At 39.3% G+C, this 20,115-nt stretch overlaps 1 protein-coding gene across 5 annotated transcripts in view; it reads right to left on the bottom strand.

The window, feature by feature from the left end:
• Window positions 1-2,459: 2,459 nt before the first annotated feature.
• Window positions 2,460-20,115, bottom strand: part of IFT88 (intraflagellar transport 88) — a 211,100-nt gene continuing 193,444 nt past the window's right edge. For 4 of the 5 annotated variants that reach the window (XM_054587966.1, XM_054587968.1, XM_054587967.1 and 1 more), the window contains one exon: window positions 2,460-2,646. In XM_054587966.1, coding sequence (XP_054443941.1) covers window positions 2,525-2,646 — 122 coding nt within the window. In that variant the 3' untranslated portion in view covers window positions 2,460-2,524. Of the gene's footprint in view, window positions 2,647-2,882; window positions 2,994-20,115 lie in introns of all 5 variants that reach the window. The other variant, XM_054587970.1, reaches the window with a different exon arrangement.

Genomic DNA, 20,115 nt, shown 5'->3' with positions numbered 1-20,115 from the left:
TTTACAGCAGTAATACTTTGAGAAAAAGATCGATACCCGCTAAAAACATTTTTGAACGTGCTTGCAGCTTTGGTGTTTGATTACCTTGTAGTCATTGGCTAAACTACATTTCAATTATGCCGTGTAGAAAAGCAACGCTTTTATATGCCTTAAATATTCTATAACTAAAGGCTTTAGGGAAGCGATTATCTACTACTAAAAATCCCACTGAAATCTCCAATTTAAGTAATTTACAGCTCTTGGTGGGTAAACTTTTTTTTGAGGTATAAAACACTTTTTTCTGATGAGTTGATAAATTATTAATGTTCTTCTGGTAAAGTGGAAATAAACATACCAATACTCAAATGTTTATTTTTTATTTGATAAAAAATGTAAGAGTCTTTTAGGAGAGAGAATATATAACATGTTTCAGAGAGAGTCAGTATGTCTCATCACATCCTTTCATGTGAGGTTATATAGTACCAGACTACTAATTCTGTATATTATTCAACAAAATGCCTGCCCCTGCCTGCTGACATGGAAACTTTTCTGTTCTTCTCCCTTCATAACCTTGAAAGTGGAAAAGAAAATATTTCCTTTCTAAGCTTTCATTTGGGAAAGATTGAAAACTACTGAAAATGCTCACATATATGGTAAAACATAAAATTTATCTTTGTGAGTCTAATCAGCTGAGAAAGTGTCTTATAAACAGGTGTGAAGTGTTTTAGTTGTCAAATTTGTGTTCAGTTTCCTCCATCTAACCATGTTTATGAATATATTATATCAGCATGTTAATTAAATCCAAATTTGAGACATATAAGCAGGAAAAAGCCAATAGAATACTCAAAACCAAGCCTGTCACGTTCCCTTAGAAAGAATCCTCTCCAGTGTTCTTGACTGAAGATGACAGCGTCCTCAGTCATGGGAACTTGACTTATCATTAGTTCTTTGCTCTCACTCTCTGGTCACTCATCCACCCCAGCACCTGGCACAGCTGTAGGACTGCTTATCATGGACTAAACTGTTGGAAAAACTTAGTCCCATAACTGCTCAAAATTTAGGCCAATGTGTGGTTGGCTACTTTCAAACTTAACTTCCTGGGTTATTGATACACGTATGCACCCAAACTTCTCTGTCCTTTGAATAACTACCAGGTTTTCCCACCATAGTTCCTGTTACTGCTGTCTTCTTGGTTAGCACCTGGACTTACCACTACTCCTATTCAGCCTTCCTGGCACTTGTAACACCTGCACAGATGATTCATTCAGACCCTGGCCTCTACATGACCAGCTAGCTGAGCGCCAGTTGTCTTCTGTCCCATCCTATCTCAGCTATCAAATCATATGGTCAGATCCCAAATACTGTCATCACCAATTACGGCACCACATCCAAACATTCCATTTCAAATACCCTGTTCCCTGACTCAGCCCCTCTCTATCCATGCCCACTCCACCACCATCACTCCCTATCATATCACTGTTTTATCTTCTTAACTGTGCTTAATCATATCTAGAACCCTTTAAAAATATACTCATTTTCTTTCTTCTGACCATAAGTTGAGCTCTTCAAGGATGGGGTCTTGTTCTGTCTAGTCACTGCTGTCTCCTCAGAGTCTTGCACATATTGATGTTAGTGCATTTGTTGGCTGCCTCCCCTGCAGGATTATAATCGATTTTGAAAGCAGGGAAGTTTTGGTTTTCTGTCTCTTGCACCTAACCATAGAGAGCACACTGTAGTGACAATTGTAGATAAGGTGGAGGGGGTTTATCATCTCTACCGAGAGGTTCACAATGAGCCACTTCTTCTGACTGCCATCATTGTGATCCCTCTACAGAATGTTGATGGGCCAGACACCCTGCTAAGGAGAAAGGCAGGCAGCCTGCCCTCCACCCCATACCTTAAGCCACTACTCAGCACTATGGCTGCAGACCACTGGGTTGAAGACACAGAGAAACTATAGGGAAGAGCAATGGGGTCATGGTTTGGTACTTTCTCTTACTATATTTTGTACTGCCTTCAAACATATTGTTTTACTAGTATCATCATCCCCCTCAGGCAAAAATTCCTAAGTTGTGGTTTCCAAACTCAAAGTAATTTAGCTTGAATAAAGATTCTGTAAGGATATGTCCTAGCACAGTATTTTTCAAGCTGCAACCGATGACAATGTAGTTTTCATTACAACACTTTTAAATGAAGTTCTAGAAAATAGCATGCTCTGCAGTAATAAAGGTAATTTTTGTGAATACACACACACATGTGTGTATGGGGGGAGGGTTACTTGGTTGTGCAATGAATTTTATTTATTACTGGGGGTCAATGTTTTCAAAAGGGTAAGGAAGTCACTGACCTAAAGGATTGGTTTCACATGTTTTTATTCCATTAAAAACAGAAGAATACTTAAACCCAACTTGAAGAACAGAATATACTTATTTAAAGCCTTTAAAGTATACAAAATTAAAGTTTGTATATTTAATCCAAGGTTTAACATTAGTATTATCTTGCAAGGCAATTTCTTCCCTTTAATAAATAACATATAATGTGCATATTATTCTGGAAGTAAATCGTCTCCTAACTCTTCATCAGCAAAATCATCCTCCTCAACTCTTTTCTTGGCCGCAGTCTTTGGTCTTTCTACTTGAGGGCCAAGTGGGTCCACATATGAGGCATCTAGGTTCAGAACAGATGGTTACATTAGAGTGATATAAAAAACAAAACAAACGTGAAACCAGTCAGTCTCGTAATGAAAACTGTACAACTCAAGAGTGAACAGAAATGCTCTCCAAGTCATTTAAATTTTTTCCATATATATGAAATTCTTAATGCCCAATTATCCATTTTTGCCATCTCACCAGTCTTCAGGCCTGGTGTGCCTGTGGGGTTGGGTTGGGAGCACGGGCACTTGCCTATTTCTTTGTGACTGCTACTTTCATAAGGCTCGTTTGTCCCAGGCAAAGCTCTGAGTCTGGCACTTAGCCGTTCACCTTTACTACTGGCACTACAGTTCTGGCCACTATCTGAAAACAGAAATAAAAATGCATTTGTTTAACATGTTGAGAAAACATAACACTCCATCATGAAGCTCGCTTATTTGCCAAGAAAGAGGCAGATTCTTTCATTTGGAAGTCAGCTTCCGAGGGATGTCATTCTCATTATCTGAAATTTAAAAGAAATCTCTTGTTGGGAATCTATAATACAGAGAAAACATCACTTAATATTCTTTCAAATGTGTGCTTAGTTATAGGTTTCAGTCTTACTGATTCACTTGTGAGAAGTTAGAGACCACTTTCACAAGTATAATCTAGCAAAGAACAAAGAGCATTGGGAGAAGGAACACATAGGAAGTGATAAAAGATCAATATGAAATGTGTCATCAACCTCATATCAAAGCAGGTGAGTGGCCATTAAACCACGTCAAATAAAAACCGGAAGCAGAGGCTGTGCAAGATCAACCCAGGTAGGAGAGAATCTCCTACCCACTTTCTTCAAACTTTTGAAGAGTGTTCATATAGAAGAACATTAGATTTTTCTCTGTGTAGTACAACTGATTTTGGTTCAACATAAGGAAAAACTTGAAAAGGATGACAGTGTCTGAATATGGAATGGCTGCCATGAAAAATAATACAATTCACATCATTGAAGATTTTCTTATAGGGTTGAACACTCACATTATTAAGAGATATTAGTAGTTTTTTAACTCTAAATCTCTATTATTATGTATTCTAAAAGAACCACTCTTCCAGTCCCAAAGTTTTTATTTTTTTCCCTTTAAAATTCCCACATTGCTATTTTTTTTCTGTTATGAAAGCTGCACTTTCAATGAGAGTAGTTCATAGATATGCACTGATCATTTCTCAGTATACTTCTATTTTAGTTTATTGACAATACAAGGGACAGAAATCAAAACAAGATGGTCTTTAAAATCCCCACATTTTAAGGTTGGCAAACTGAACCAAAATTATCAGTCCTCCCTAGGTTCTTATCAAAGACAACCATTTCCCTGCATTGTTGATATTATTGAAAATAAAATGCTTTAGCTTAATGCACTAAGTGTGCCCACATATTTTATGTTTTTGTGGGGTTTTTTTTTTGTTATATTGTTCCTCTGTAATTTTTTCTATACAATTTTTTTCATCTACAAGTGCAAATTGGTATCTTTTAAAATGTCTGAGTGAGCTCAGGTCCAGAAAGTTTGGAAATTATTGCTCTAGACATTGCTTTTACTTCATTTTCACACAGATATAATTTATCTATCTAAACATCTTTTGTATAACAAAGCCCCAACATCTCTCTCAGGCATACAAAGCCCTTCTGAAATCCTAATGTGTAATTCCCAGCCTAAAGGATTACGGTCCTGCAGAAAAAGCAAACCTTTAAAAATGAAAACTGATCTCATAAAACTTTAATTGTCCAGTTGAAACATCATAAATACAATTTTAAAATATTTTCTATTTTGAAAACCACTGAGGGTATATTGTGAATATCCTCATTTGATAATTTTCAGTAAACTTGCATGGAGTAACACTGCCATACATGGACAGGTGAAAATGGAGCAATATGCAATTGTAAGTCAAGGTGAGTTTTATGCCCACATAATAAAACAAGCTATTATAATCTTTTAACTATAGCAGCAAACAATAATTACTATTTCCTAGAGGGAAGTTAAATAACAAATAAGTTCAGAAAATTGAACTGAGACATGAATTATTCTGAATTATCAATCAACACAAACTTCCAAATGATACTTTTGTATGAGGAAAAAAAACGTTAAAATCAGAGAATTTAGAGTAAGAGGGCATCGTGAAAATTACCTACACCAGTAAAAAAGAATCTCTCTATAAAATGGACAATATATACAAAGAAATAATTCCTAAAATAAACATTACAAATGGACAATAAACATATAAAAATGGTTAAACTTACTTAACCTTAGAACCTCTTAACTTTAAAAAGCAATCCAGAACACTATATTGAAAAGATATCTTTTTAGAAAGCTTAAACACAAGCAAAATTAAATATATTATTTGCATATATGGTAAAATTATATATGAAAAATGTAAACCTGAATATATATAAAATAGAAAACTCACAGTAGTTATGCGTGAGAGAGGCAGGAGACAGAATGAGAAAAAGCTGATAGGTAGACATAACTAATTTTCTGGTTATAATATTTTATGATGGCTTCATTAATTTTAATCTTATTAACATGCTCGATAACAATGCTAGATTCTTTTGTAGGTATCAGACATTGAATAATTTTAAATTCACATAACTCTAAATGTAGGATTCATTATCACCTATTAAAATGGCCAAAATTAAAAAAATATAAGAATAGCAAGTGAAATGAACAAATTTTCTGAAATTAATTTAGTCGTATATATCAAAAGACTTAAAATTCTTCAGTCAGCAGGAGAGCAGAATAGGAAGCCCTAGACCATGCTCTCTTACAAAGACACTGACTTAACACCAACATATGGTCCAAAAAGCCTTTATGAGAATTCTAGAAACCAATTAGGAAGCCCAAAGGCAAGAACATATTTATTTATTTATTTATTTTTAATTTATATTTTTTGTTCAAATACATTTGTCTACAGCTTCCCACCACCACTTTCTCCTGCCCTCCTCCCCCACCTCCCTCCCTCAATCCTTCCCCACTTTGGCTTTGTCCATGAGTCCTTGATATATGGGCCTGGTTAGTACTTGGATGGGAGAACAACTTCATTTAAATGTGTAAGAAAAGACATTTTATTTCGATTGTGTCAGCCACTACACACAAGCCAACATGACTCACAATTGGGAGAGAAAGCCCAACTTCCAGGTTCTTCCTTGGGAGGAAAGACAAGAATAGAATATATACCCAACATTTGGGTTTTTCAGGAAACTGCCTGAGACCTTGTTTCTGTCTTGCCTGACTTGGAGTGTTCATGAGGAACCAGCATATTCCTGATGCCCAAGAGCTGCTGAGAATACGAGAGAGCTCATTGACTTGAGCTCAAAGCACTTCCCCTACTACAGACAAAAGCTGGCACAACTTGTGATCAGGAGAATGTGTCCAGCTTACCACTTCTTCCTCAGCAGGGAAAGATTGGAGTGAAATGGACATCCAACATTCCAGCTCTGTTGGGGCTGCCTGAGGATCTGGCTGACTCAGAGCACTAATGGGGAATCGGTGTGTTTTGGGGGACTGCAGAGAACAATGAGGGTCCAGGCACTTGTTGCAGTGCCAAAGATCCTGCAGTACACCAGAGGAAGCAAAGATTTAAAATCATGAAAAAGAAACAACCAAAATCTCTCTAACTCGGAAGTTGCACATAGAGGCAGAGAGAAGATGCAGCCCATATAAATTCTGAGAAATTTTCATAATTTCTAGCAGGGCTGACGGGTGAAGGTCTTGTTCTGTAGAATGCCAGTACACAAAGACTGGGAGAAATAGCTGTTTTTTTCAAATAAAGAAAATACAACAAAAGGTAATACAACACACAAACAAACAAAATAACATGACCCAAAGTAATAAATCTACAGTAGGTGACATTAAAGAAATGGAGATCTATTAATTACCTAACAGAGAATTCAAAATAATTATCCTAAATAAACTCAGTGTGCCACAAGAGAATATAGACAATAAATAAAATTAGAAAAATGAAGCATGAACCAAACAAGACTATTAACAAAGAGAGAGAAACTATGAAAAAGAACCAAATAGAAATCCTGGAGTTGAGGATTACATAATAGACTAACTGAATTGGAAAAAAAAAAACACTAGAGGACTTCAAAACAGACATAATCATACAAAATAAAGACTCTGAATCAAGATGGCGGAGGATTGAGTGGAAGTCACACTGACCTCCTTCCTGGAACAATCTGGAATTATAACTAAATTGAGGAGAAATCACCTGGAACGACCAACCAAACAATAGTGAGAGAGGAGCCTTATAACCTTGGACAGACAGAAGAATCAGCTTTAGCACAACCTAACTGGTGAGTATTGCGGTAGAGACTCAAGAAGGCAGGCAGGGCGCCCATGGGCAGCAGCACAAGAAGGATATTGAAATGGCCAGTTGGATCCTCCTGAGAGGAATGGGATCTAAACCATAAGTGGGGATCCCCAGCCTACAGCACCAGAGCCCAAAAAGTACACAGATAAGAGCCAGCTGTGAAAAGCAGCAGGATTGCTCTCTGTCAGAGATGGGTGGCTGGAGATGCAAGGAGCCTTTTAGAGGGGCAACACATAAATTTTTATTTGAAGCCACTTACGCTGGTCTCCAGCAAAGACAAGGGCAGAATGGGCTAGAGACACCTGAGGAGAGACTGGGGAAGGAGGCTTTGGGGAGAGAACTGAGAGAGTAGCTGGTGGGATACCCATGCTGATTCATCCCCTATATGGCAGAAATCATCTTGCTTAGGCAGGCCACTTCCCCTGAGTGGCATCAGCGTGAGAGGACACAGTAGCCCCACCTCCAGGAGGGAATTGGCCCTGGCCTGGTAGTGCTAAAGCCTGACTGCTGAGTACAGAGTGGCAGCCACAAATAGTAGATCCCTGGCTAAAGGAGGGCACAGAGTGGTCTGGAGACACTTGAAGACAGACTGAAAATGGAGGTTTTGGGGAGAGAATGGAGAGAGTAGCTGGAGGGATGCTGGTGCTGACTCCTTCCCCAAATGGCAGCAACCATCTGGCTCAGAGAGACCACTCCCCTGAGTGGCAGCAGTGTGAGAGGACCCAAAAACCCCACCCCCGGGATGGACTCTGCCCCTTCCTGTGGTGTCTAAGCCGGCCTGCTGAGTACACACTGACTAGATTAACAGCTGAAGGAGACAGCCACAAACAGTACATTCCTGGAAGTCTCAAAAAGACTGCCTAAGGTCAGACAGGGTCAACATCTGACATCATCAGAGGCAGATCCAGAAAGAAAAAACAAAGGTCTCCTACCATAGAAGTTCATACCACAAAGTCAGGAAATCAAGACAGATCAATTTAAGAAGCAGAAGAAAAATGAGTTGTCTCACAAAGAATGAGAAGAAACACCCTCCAGTTGAAGGGAGAGGAGGAATCTCCAGAAAGAGAACTAAATGAAATAGAGGCAAGTAAAATATCAGATATTGAGTTCAAAACAACGGTTCTAAGGAAGCTCAGTGAGCTCTGTGAGCTCAGAGAGAATTACAAAAAACTACAGGGAAACTACCAGGAACTTACTGCAAACTATATAATCATGAAAAACGACATAGAAACTATCAATGAGAGGCAAGAGAAAATGAAGAATACAATTTCTGAATTGAAGAACACAGTGGAAGGAATCAAAAGCAGGCTCGATGAAGCTGAGGACCGAATCAGCAAGCTAGAGGACAAGGTAGAACAAAGTTCCCAGAGAGCAAGAAAATGAAAAAAGACTCAAAAAGAATGAAGAGGCATTGAGGGAAATGCAGAAAAACTTGAAACATAATAGTATCCGTATAATAGGGATACCAGAAGGAGAAGAGGAGGAGGAAGGGACAGAGAACCTGTTTGAAAAAGTCATGATGGAAAAGTTTCTCTCCTCCTAATTGGAGGAGAGAAAAAGTCACACAAGTCCAGGAAGCACAGAGGGTCCCAGTCAAGAGGAACCCAATGAGGCCCACTCCAAGACACATCATAATTGAAATGGCAAATATCAAAGACAAACAGAGAATCCTAAAGGCAGCAAGGGAGAGACAGGTAGTAACATATAAGGGAGCCCCAATATGGCTAGCAGCTGATTTCTCAACAGAAACACTACAAGCCAGAAGGGACTGGCAAGAAATATTCCAAGCCATGAAAAGCAAAGGCCTGTAACCAAAACTGCTCTACCTACCAAGGCTCTCAATTAAAATGGAAGGCAAAATAAGGAGTTTCCCAAAAAAAAGAAGGCTAAAAGAATACAGAATATACCTCCACCAAACCAGCATTGCAAGATATACTAAAGGGACTGCTCTAAGAAGATGAAGAAAAAGTCTATGAATACCCAGTTCCTTGATATTACCAATATTTTTAGTACTTATTAATCTGATTGTGACATGACGTGTTACTTCGTTACTTGATTATTTGTGGAAACTAAATCTGTTTTGTACATTTCTTAACTACTTCTATTATATTCAAAAAGCTTTAAATGACTTTTTGGTATTCTTTACCCCATTTATTGACTGAGTGTATGTAGAATTTTTTTCCCTAAAAAACAAAACAAAACAAAATTATTAACCCTTTTTTACATGTGTGGCAAATACTTTCCTATTCTATTACTTCTCCTTTACCTTTTTTTATATGTATGTTACTGTAGAGTCTTAAATGTTTAATAGAGTCATATAGTCAATATTTTACTTTCATAGCTTCTGGGTTTGAATATGTTACTTCGGGGTGAGAAAAATATTATTTTGTATTTTCCCCTAAAATTCCTGAGATTTTACATGTTGATTTTTAACTTACCTGAATATTTTTTGTACAATGTGTGAAATAGGGCTCTGTATTTGTTTTATTCCAAGTAATAGTGGTCCATACACCTTATTTGTTGAATGAACATTATTTCCCCCATTGATTTGAAATATCAATATAATTATATATTACATTATTAGATATATACATTTGTTTCTAGAATGCTCATTTTATTTCATTGATCTATTTGATTATTTCTGTGCTGGTGTCATGTTATTTTAATTACTGAGACTTTATAATGGATTTAAAATTTTTAATATATTATACTTGGTTTTGACATCTAAGAAAAATCAATCTGCCTTTAAAAATAAAAAAGAGAGAAGGAACTCCTACCGTTTGCAACAACATGGATGGAACTAAGTGAAATAAGCCAGTCAGTGAAAGACAAGTACCATATGAGCTCACATATAAGTGGAATCCATTCAACAAGATAAATACTTTTAAAAATTTTAATGTGTCTTTTTAATTACTTCACAGTCACGCATCATAACAAAATCTATTTTACCTACAATATTATATATTTCAATGGATAAAATTAGAATATACATGTTGAAAATAGAATATTCTCATATTATGAACTTTATTTATTGATCTCAAGAAAAGTTTAATCAAGTTAAAGCTCTAATTTTGCCACATTAACTCCATAAGAAAACATGCTCCTCCTTATTAGCATGTCAAAAATATAAAATATAACTAAAATGTATCATATGTAGTTTATTTCAAAACAAAAAAGTATTAATAAACTAAAAGGTAAATATAATCCAGAAACATTTGATATTGCTCTTTAATATACTTTGATCTTTTCTTTTTAATTAATTATTTTTTCAAATACATTTGTCCCCGCCTTCCCCCCACCACTTTCCCCTGTCCCCCTCCCCCCCTCTACTTCCCTCAATCCTTCCCCACTTTGGCTTTGTCCATGAGTCCTTACTATATGTTCCTTGACTTGCCTCTTCCCTTCCTTTACCCCCGCCCACCCCTCCCTCCTTCCCTCTTCTCTCTGTTGGTTTCTTTTTTCATTCAGTGTTGCTGGTCTTGTTTTCATATTTGTTTTGTTGGTTAGGTTCCACTTATAGGTGAGATGATATGGTATGTCTTTTGTCCCTTCGCTTATTTCGCTTAGCATAATGCTCTCCAGTTCCATCCGTGCTGTCGTGAAGTGTAGTAGTTCTTTTTTTCTTTCTGCTGCATAGTATTCCATCGTGTAAATGTACCATAGTTTTTTGATCCAATCATCTACTGATGGGCATTTAGGTTGCTTCCAACACTTGGCTATTTAAATTATGCTGCTGTGAACATTGGGGTGCATAGATTCTTTTGAATTGGAGTTTTGGGATTCTTAGGGTATAGTCCCAGTAGGGGAATCACTGGATCAAAAGGCAGTTCCATTTTCAGCTTTTTGAGGAAATTCCACACTGCTTTCCACAATGGCTGCACCAGTCTGCATTCCCACCAACAGTGTACTAGGATTCCCTTTTCTCCACAGCCTCGCCAGCACTTGTTGTTTGTTGATCTGTTACGATGATCATTCTAACCAGTGGAAGGTGGTCTCTCATGGTGGTTTTGATCTGCATTACTCTGATGGCTAGTGATGCTGAGCATCCTTTCAAATGTCTCTGGGCCCTCTGTATTCCCTCCTTGGAAAAGCGACTGCCCAGGTCCTTTGCCCCTTCTATGATTGGATCATTTGTTTTCTTGGAGTGGAGTCGAGTGAGTTATTTATATATCTTGGAAATCAAACTTCTATCTGATGTATAATTAGCAAATATATTTTCCCATAGGGTTGGCTCCCTTTTCATTTTGCTGATATTTTCTTTAGCCATGCAGAAGCTTCTTATTTTGATGAGGTCTCACTTGTTTAGTCTTTCCTTTATGTCCCTTGCTTTAGGAGACATATCGGTGAAAAAATTGCTGCGTGGGATATCTGAGAGTTTCCTGCCAATGTTCTCCTCTAGCACTTTTATGGTGTCGCGACTTGTAGTTAAGTCTTTTATCCATCTTGAGTTTATTTTTGTGTACGGTGTCAGCTGATGATCCAATTTCAATTTTTTTTCAGGTAGCTGTCCAGCTCTCCCAACACCATTTGTTGAAGAGGCTATTATTGCTCCACTTTATGCTTCTTCCCCTTTTGTCAAATATTAGTTGCCTTGGGCAACTTATTAAGAAATAAGACCTGGGCTTATTTCTGGGCTTTCTATTCTGTTCCACTGGTCTATGGGTCTGTTCTCGTGCCAGTACCAGATTGTTTTTGAGTATAGTGGCTTTGTAGTAGAGTTTGATGTCTGGTATTGTGATCCCTCCTACTTTGTTTTTCTTTCTCAAAATTGCTGCAGCTATTCGGGGTCATTTATGGTTCCATATAAATTTTTGAAATGTCTGTTCTATTTCTGTGAAATACGTCATTGGTATCTTAATAGGGATTGCATTGAATCTATAAATTGCTTTGGGAAGTATGGACATTTTGATGATATTAATTCTTCCAATCCGTGAGCACGGTATATGCTTCCATTTATTTGTGCCTTCCTTAATTTCTTTCTTCAATGTTGTATAGTTTTCTGCATACAGGTCTTTTATCTCCTTGGTTAAATTTATTCCTAGGTACTTTATTTTTCTTGTTGCTATATCAAATGCGATTTTTTTCCCGATTTCTTCTTTTTCTATTTCATTGCTGGTGTAAAAATGCCATTGACTTCTGAATGTTGACTTTGTATCCTCCTGTTTTGCCAAATTCACTTATTAGGTTGAGGAGTTTTTTGTTGGAGTCTACAGGGTTTTCTATGTACACTATCATGTCATCTGCAAACAATGATAGCTTTACTTCCTCCTTTCCTATTTGGATGTCTTTTATTTCTTTTTCTTGTCTGACCACTGTGGCTAGAACTTCCAATACGATGTTGAAAAGAAGTGGTGAAAGCGGACATCCTTGTTGTGTTCCCGATCTTAGTGGGAAAGCTTTTATTTTTTGCCCGTTGAGTATGATGTTGGCTGTAGGTTTTTCATATATGGCCTTTATTACATGGAGGAATACCCCATTTATTCCCATTTTGCTGAGTGTTTTGATCATAAATGGGTGCTGTACCTAATCGAATGCATTTTCTGCATCTATCGAGATAATCATGTGGTTTTTGCCTTTCCTTTTGTTTATGTGATGTATTCTGTTTATTGATTTGCATATATTGAACCATCCCTGCATCCCGGGGATGAATCCCACTTGATTGTGGTGGATAATCTTTTTAATGTATTGCTGGATGCGGTTTGCCAATATTTTGTTGAGGATTTTAGCATCTTTGTTCATCAGCGAAATTGGCCTGTAGTTTTCTTTCTTTGCAGGGTCTTTATCTTGTTTTGGGATTAGGGTGATGCTGGAATCATAGAAAGAGTCTGGGAGTCTTCACACTTCTTGGATTTTTTGGAAGACTCTGAGAAGGACAGGGGTTAGCTCTTCCTTAAATGTTGTGTAAAATTCTCGTGTGAAACCGTCCGGCCCTGGGCTTTTGTGTGCTAGGAGTTTCTTGATGACTGCTTCAATTTCCCTAGCTGTTATCGGTCCGTTCAAGCTGTCTGTTTCTTCCTCCTTCAATATTGGAGGATTATACTTTTCAAAAAATTTATCCATTTCATCAAGGTTTTCAAATTTCTTGGCATATAATTGTTCATATTAGTTTCTGACGATCCTTTGTATTTCTGTGGTATCAGTTGTTATTTCTCCTCTTTTGATTCTGATATTATTAATTTGGGTCTTCTCCATTTTTTTCTTGATGAGTCTGCTTAAAGGCTTGTCAATTTTATTTATCCTTTCAAAGAACCAGCTTCTGGATTGGTTGATCCTCTGAATTGTTCTTTTCGTCTCTATGTCATTAAGTTCTGCTCTAATCTTGACTATTTCCTTCCTTCTACTTGCTCTGGGATTTATTTGTTGTTGTTTCTCCAGTTCTTGAAGTTGTAGTGTTAGGTCTTTTGTTTGAAATGTTTCTATCTTTTTTAGGTAGGCCTGTATTGCTATGAACTTCCCTCTCAGGACCGCCTTTGCTGTGTCCCATAGGTTTTGGACAATTGTCTGTTCATTTTCATTTGTTTCCAGAAATTTTTTGATCTCTTATCTCATTGTTGACCCATTCATTGTTTAATAGTCTACTGTTCAGTCTCCATGAATTTGCAAGTTTTTGAAGTTTCTCTTTGAGGTTGATTTCCAGTTTCAAGCCCTTGTGGTCTGAGAAAAAGTTTGGTATTATTTCAATTTTCCTGAATTTGCTGAGGCTTGCTTTGTGTCCTATCATGTGGTCTTTGAAAAACTGCCATGAGCATTTGAAAAGAATGTGTATTTTTCTTCTTTGGGATGTAAGGTTCTATATATGTCAGTTATGTCTATTTGATTCAGTGTGTCATTCAGTGCCACAATGTTTATTAATGTTTTGTTTGGAAGATCTGTCCATATTTGACACTGGTTTGTTAAAATCCCCTACTATCAGTGTGTTACTGTCTATATCTTTTTTTGAAGTCATCCAACAATTTCTTTATATACTTGGGGGCTCCTATATTGGGAGCATATAAGTTTACAATGTTTATGTCTTCTTGATAGATTCTTCCTTTAAGTATTATAAAGTGCCCCTCTGGGTCTCTTTTTATGGCCTTTGTTTTGAAATCTACTTTGTCTGATACAAGTATGGCAACCGCGGCCTTTTTCTCTTGCCCATTTGCTTGGAATATTCTTTTCCATCCCTTTACTTTCAATCTGTGTAGGTCTCTTGCTCTGAGGTGGGTCTCTTGTAAGCAGCATATGTCTGGGTCATGTTTTCTTATCCATTCAGCTACCCTGTGTCTTTTGATTGGGGCATTTAGTCCATTCATATTGAGAGATACTACTGATAGAAACTTACTCATCTTTTCTCTTTGTACCTGTGTTCCTCTCTCTCTCTCATTCTTTTCCTTCATCTGCTTAAACCAGTCCCCTTAGCATATCTTGGAGTGCTGGTTTGGTAAAGATGTATTCTTTTAGCCTTCTCTTGTCTGGGAAACTCCTCATTTCCCCTTCTATTTTAATTGAGAGCCTTGCTGGGTAGAGCAGCCTTGGCTGTAGGCCCTTGCTTTTCATGGCTTGGAATATTTGTTGCCATTCCCTTCTGGCTTGTAGTGTTTCTGTTGAGAAGTCAGCTCTTAGGCCTATCGGGGCCCCCCGTGTATGTTACTTTCTCCTTCTCCCTTGCTGCCTTGAGGATTCTCTCTTTGTCTTTGATAGTTGCCATTTTAATGATGATGTGTCTTGGAGTGGACCTCCTTGAGTCCCTCTTGAGTGGGGTCCTCTGTGCCTCCTGGATCCATGAGAGCCTTTCTCTCCTCAAATGAGGGAAATTTTCCATCATTACTTTTTCGAGGAGGTTCTCAATCCCTTGCTCCTCTTCTCCTTCTGGTATCCGTATTATACGGATATTATTGCGTTTCAGGTTGTCCTACATTTCCCTAAATGCCTCTTCATTCTTTTTTGAGTCTTTTCTCCATTTCTTGTTCTTTCTGGGAGCTTTTTTCTACCTTATCCTCCATCTCACTGATTCGATCCTCGGCTTCATCCAGCCTGCTTTGGATTCCTTCTACTGTGTTCTTCAATTCAGAAATGATATTCTTCATGTCCTCTTGTGTCTTCTTGATAGTTTCCATGTCCTTTTTCCAGGTTGATATAGTTTGTTGTAAGATCCTGATAGTTTCTCTGCAGTTTCTCATAGTTATCTTTGAGCTGGCTGAGCTCATTGAGCTTCCTTAGAACCATTGTTTTGAATTCAATATCTGATAGTTCCCTTGCCTCTATTTCATTTTGCTCTCTCTGTGGGGAGTCCCCTTTTCCACCTATTTGGGGGGAACTTCTTTTTCTTTCCATTTTTGTGAGTGTCTGTTAAGTAATTTATTTATTTATTTTTGCTTCTGCCTCAACTGGGCCGTGTAGATTTCCTGACTTTGTGGATTAAACTTCTATGGTATTAGGTGGGCCTTTTTATTTACTTATTTATTTATTTATTCCTTTACTTTTCTTTCTGGGCCTGCCTCTGATGATGTTAGTTGTTGACCCTACATTACCTTGGGCCATTTGTTTGAGCCTTCCAGGAGTCTACTGTCTGTATGTGACTCCTGTTTGGGGCAGCTCTGTGACCCCTTCGGCCAGGGATGGACTATTTCTGTGGATCGCTCTGCACTCTCACGCTAGCTCCTTGAGTGTGCTCCCTGGCTCGGCAGGATCCCCCACCCGCCTGGGCTCGCGTGTGCTTGCCCCAGCCCAGGGCGCTTATTCGCGATCTCGCCTACTCGTCTGGCCCCCCTGGCTGGCGGACACCCTGGCACTGGTCAGTTTAGGGTGTTCTATTGTGTGTTTTCCCCACTTTTGGCTCTTTGGGTGCGTTGCTTGCCCTCGCTAAATGGGGACTATGGTAATGGGAGGAAGTCAGCTCCACAACTCTCCAGTTAATCCTCTCTCCGGTCTCTCCTCCAGGGACTCTGGGCAGCTCTGTGACCCCTTCGGCCCGGTATCCACTAATTCTGTGAGCCGCTCTGCATTGGCGGGCCGTGCGGGCCAATTTACGCCTGCCCTCGCTGCTCTGCGCACTCCCTTGCAGGCAATATCGGTGCCAACCTGTGGGAGGCTTTGCCAGCCCACGCAAGCCCTTGCCAGACTGTGTGGGGCCACACACACGCTCACCAACCCTTGCTGGCCACTCAGCGCAAGTGTGTGCGCCTGCACTGGGTGTTTTTGGGGTGTCTATTGTGTGCTTTTTGGCTTTTGGCTCTTTGGTGGTGTGGCCTCTTCTCACACAATGGAGACTACAGAATGGAGAAGGAGCCAGGACTCCCTGGTTCCTCCTCCAGTTCTTTCCCCAACGCCTCCGTTTCCATACTCTCCTTAGGGCTCCCCCAGCCAGTCTGCACTCAGCCCCGCAGCTCACACGCACACAAGCTATGTGTGAAGCACGCAAAAAGCAGGTTAATTGATTCCCTTATGTCTGAGCGAGATGGTAGCCGCAGAGTTGGAGGTGCGTTGTCACCGGGGCCCCACCGGCCGCCATCTCAGTTCTCTTCACAAAGTTTTCCTCACCAGTCTTTTCCCAGGCACCAGCCCACCCCGCTGCCACCTCTACCCAGGGATCAAGGAGGGTGGCTGCCACTGCAATTTTTGCGTTGGCCCTTTAAATGTCCCTTTACATCCCCAGCCAACTGTCTCTGGCAGAGAGCACCCTTAAGCTTTTCAGGGTTGCGTTTTGTCTGTATTTTCTTGGTTTTAGCTGCTGTAGTTTAGAGGTCCCTGTTTATGATTCAGACCCCCTTCTTCTTGGGGGAAGCTAACTGGCCGTTTCGATGTCCCTCTGGTGCCACTGCCCGTGGGCACCCAGCCCACCCTGTCGAGCCTCCACCGCAATTCTCACCCGTTGGGATGTGTGAGAGTCGAGTGCTCTGTCTGTCCACGGCTCCAAGGCTCCTCTCCCACTATCCTTCCATTGTTTTCCAGGTGATTACTCCACCATTTAGTCGCAATTCCAGTTTGGTCTGGGGAGGAGGTCAGCGTGACTCCCATTCACTCCTCCACCATCTTTTTTTCTGTTCTCACTTTTAAAGTCTATTCTTTATTTGATAATTATATGTAGTCTTTAAAGACTAGATTCCATAGTTTCTGTTGCTCACTTATAGAGGCTTATTTCCTCTTGTGTTTTCTTAAAGTTGAAGGTTCTTGATCTTTTGAACTTTATCTGAAGCTATTATTTAAAGCTTATTTAAAGTATATTTCTCCAGGGAGGATTAAAGTAGTTTCTTTTGCACCTCTGGGAGCACCAGCAACTCAATTTCACTCCATACCAAACTTTTACCTTGAATTTTTCAGGCCACACAGGTAACATATTCAAGCTCCAAAACCATATGAGGGCTTATGGTTGGGAATTTCAAGGGAGCTTCACATGTTTATCACATTCCAATAGAGCCAAGGTGGAAACTCATCCTTTGTGGGGTAAATCCTTTTCTATTCAACCCTCTGAGAGTATTGTTTATTACGGGTCCTGCTTTATGAAGGGGAATTTTTGATCGGATCTTTCAGAGCCCAAGGCTTTATCTCTTTTTCTGTATATGTGACCTATAAATCCAGGCTCTAGGCCACTAGGAATTTGCCAGGACAAACGCCAACTTCTGTACTTGTTTGAATTTAAGTTTTCTGCTCATTTTTAGTCTCCAAATAATTCCCTTCTTTCTTGCCAACTCAGCCATGAATTTTAAAAGTTTTTTTTTTCATTTTCTTATTTCTTTTTCCTTCCTCTTTTTAAAAAATACTTAGTCCATTATTTTCAGGAGTGCTCTAGCTAGAGAAGTTCCCTGTATATTCAGTCAATCTTACTGTCAGAAATAGAAGTCTGTAATAATTTCACAGCCAGGAGAAACACACAAAAATGTCACTAAAAAAGTGTCTAACCTCTTTGTTTTATGGGTGAGAAACCAGGCCTAGGGAGGTGAAGTCACTTGTTTAAGAGTTCACAGTCAGTGGCAAGGCCAATGCCAAAATCCGGGTTTCCTGACTGCAAGCATGGTCCTTGCCCATACAGAGTAATGTCTAGTTTGGCAAAGGATCTATGTAAAGTGTGGCACTTTTCATAGAGATGTGGAAAGTATATGTGAAGAACTGTGGTCTCATTCATATATTCCTGCCATATGCTATTCCGAGCTTGGCAGTTTAGCTCACCATGATGTGTGGCTGTCTGAATGATGACAAACATCCAGACAAAGTAAACTCACATTCTCTTTTCACTGTCCTGTTTTGGACCCTCGTCCTGTCCCCAGAGCAGCAGAGACCCTCTTCTTGCCTTACAACTTATAAAACAAGTTTGCAATCTTGAGACTTGGGAAAATTCTCACAGTTCCTTTGCCACAGGGGAGATGACATCCTGCTTTGAACAAAATCTTTACAAGGCAACTCATACTAAGAAGGTGACTTATTTGTAACATTTTAGAATGTTACAGTTTTTAAATAAGAGGTTTTCTTTGTGAGATAGTAAGTTTTATAACATAGGCTCTATTCATGGAACAAATTAAGCTAAGAGACTGACTACATAAACTTCCCCCATATGTTCTCTTCAAATAAAAATGAAGTCAGTTTTCAAGGGAAGACAGAATTTACTTATTTAAAAGAATATGGTTAATAGCATGAAAATTATTATTATTTTATTTTTTAATTTTACTGTTGTTCTATTGCGTTTGTTCTAATTTTTCCCCTGTTGCTCTCCCCTGCCCCACCCACCCCCACTCCCACAGTCAGTCCCCACCCTGTTGTCCCATGAACATTCATACATGTTCCTTGACTAGACTCTTCCCCCTTCTTTCTCCTTCTCCCCTTCCCCTGTCCCCTCTGGTCACTGCCAGACTGTTCCTTGTTTCCATGCCTCTGGTTCTATTTTGCTTGCTTGTTTGTTTTGTTCATTAGGTTCCTGTTATAGGTGAAATCATATGGTATTTGTCTTTAACCACCTGGCTTATTTCACTTAGCACAATACTTTCCAGTTCCATCCATCTTGTGACCTCACACTGGTCAAAATGGCCACTATTAACAAATCAACAAACAACAAGTGCTTATGAGGTTGAACAGAAAAGGGAACCCTTGTACACTGTTGGTGGGAATGCAGACTGGTGCAGCCACTGTGGAAGACAGTATGAAGTATCCTCAAAAAACTAAAAATGGAACTGGCTTTTGATCCAGTGATTCCTGAAACACCAATTCAAAAGAACATATGCACCCCAATGTTCACAGCAGCATTACTTAAAATAGCCAAGTGCTATAAACAGCTTAAGTGACTGTCAGTAAATGGGTGGTACATTTACACAGTGGAATACTATGCTGCAGAAAAAAAGAAGAGCATGAGAATGATTTACAGTTGTAGGTTAACTGAAAGCAGAAAAAAACTAAAAAGAAGATGGAAAGCAATGTATTTCATTTTTGTTAATTTTTTAAACAGAATTAGATTATGGCATAGATTTTATGATTTAAATTAAATGATTTTACCAAACTGAATACATAACACATTTACAGTAATAATCAAAATAAGAAAAATATACAAAGTTCCGGCCAAGATGGGAGCGTAGTTAGATAGCCTTTGCTTCCTTGCACAACCAAAAGAAGGATAACCAGAAATTTAAAAACAAAAAACAACCAGAACTGTCAGAAAATCAAACTGTAGGGAAGTCCAACAACCAAGGAGTTAAAGAAAAAATATTCATCCAGACTGGTAGAAGGGGAAGAGATGGGAAGTCAGAGTGGCAAGGATGTACCACAAGGCGGCAGCTGGCAGACTGGAGGTGCCGCATTCGCGCGTGGATAAGCCGGGAGGAACAACTGAGGAGTAAGACCGACCATGCAACCCAGGGTTCCAGCATGGGAGACTAAAGCCTCAAAACCTCTGGCTGTAAAAACCTATGGGGTTTGTGGCAGTGGGAGAAACTCTCAGTTTTACAGGAGAGTCTGTTGGAGAGGCCCATGGGATCCTAGAATGCACACAATCCCACCCACCCAGGAATCAGCAACTGAAAGGGCACAAACTGCTTGTGGAAAGTGAGGGAAGCAACTGAAAGCAGGGCAAGAGCTGAGCAAGAGGCATTGTTCCCTCTCTGACCTTTCCCCCACATACAGCACCAAAATGCAGTGAAATGGGTTGCCCTACACTGGCAAATACCTAAGGCTCCTCCACTTA

Source organism: Pteronotus mesoamericanus, unplaced genomic scaffold (genome assembly GCF_021234165.1).
Source record: "Pteronotus mesoamericanus isolate MK-2021 breed Mesoamerican mustached bat unplaced genomic scaffold, CSHL_Meso_final scaffold_125, whole genome shotgun sequence".
Lineage (NCBI taxonomy): Eukaryota > Metazoa > Chordata > Mammalia > Chiroptera > Mormoopidae > Pteronotus > Pteronotus mesoamericanus.
The sequence above is the reverse complement of the archived record's forward strand: the minus strand, read 5'-3'. Positions and strand labels throughout refer to the sequence as shown.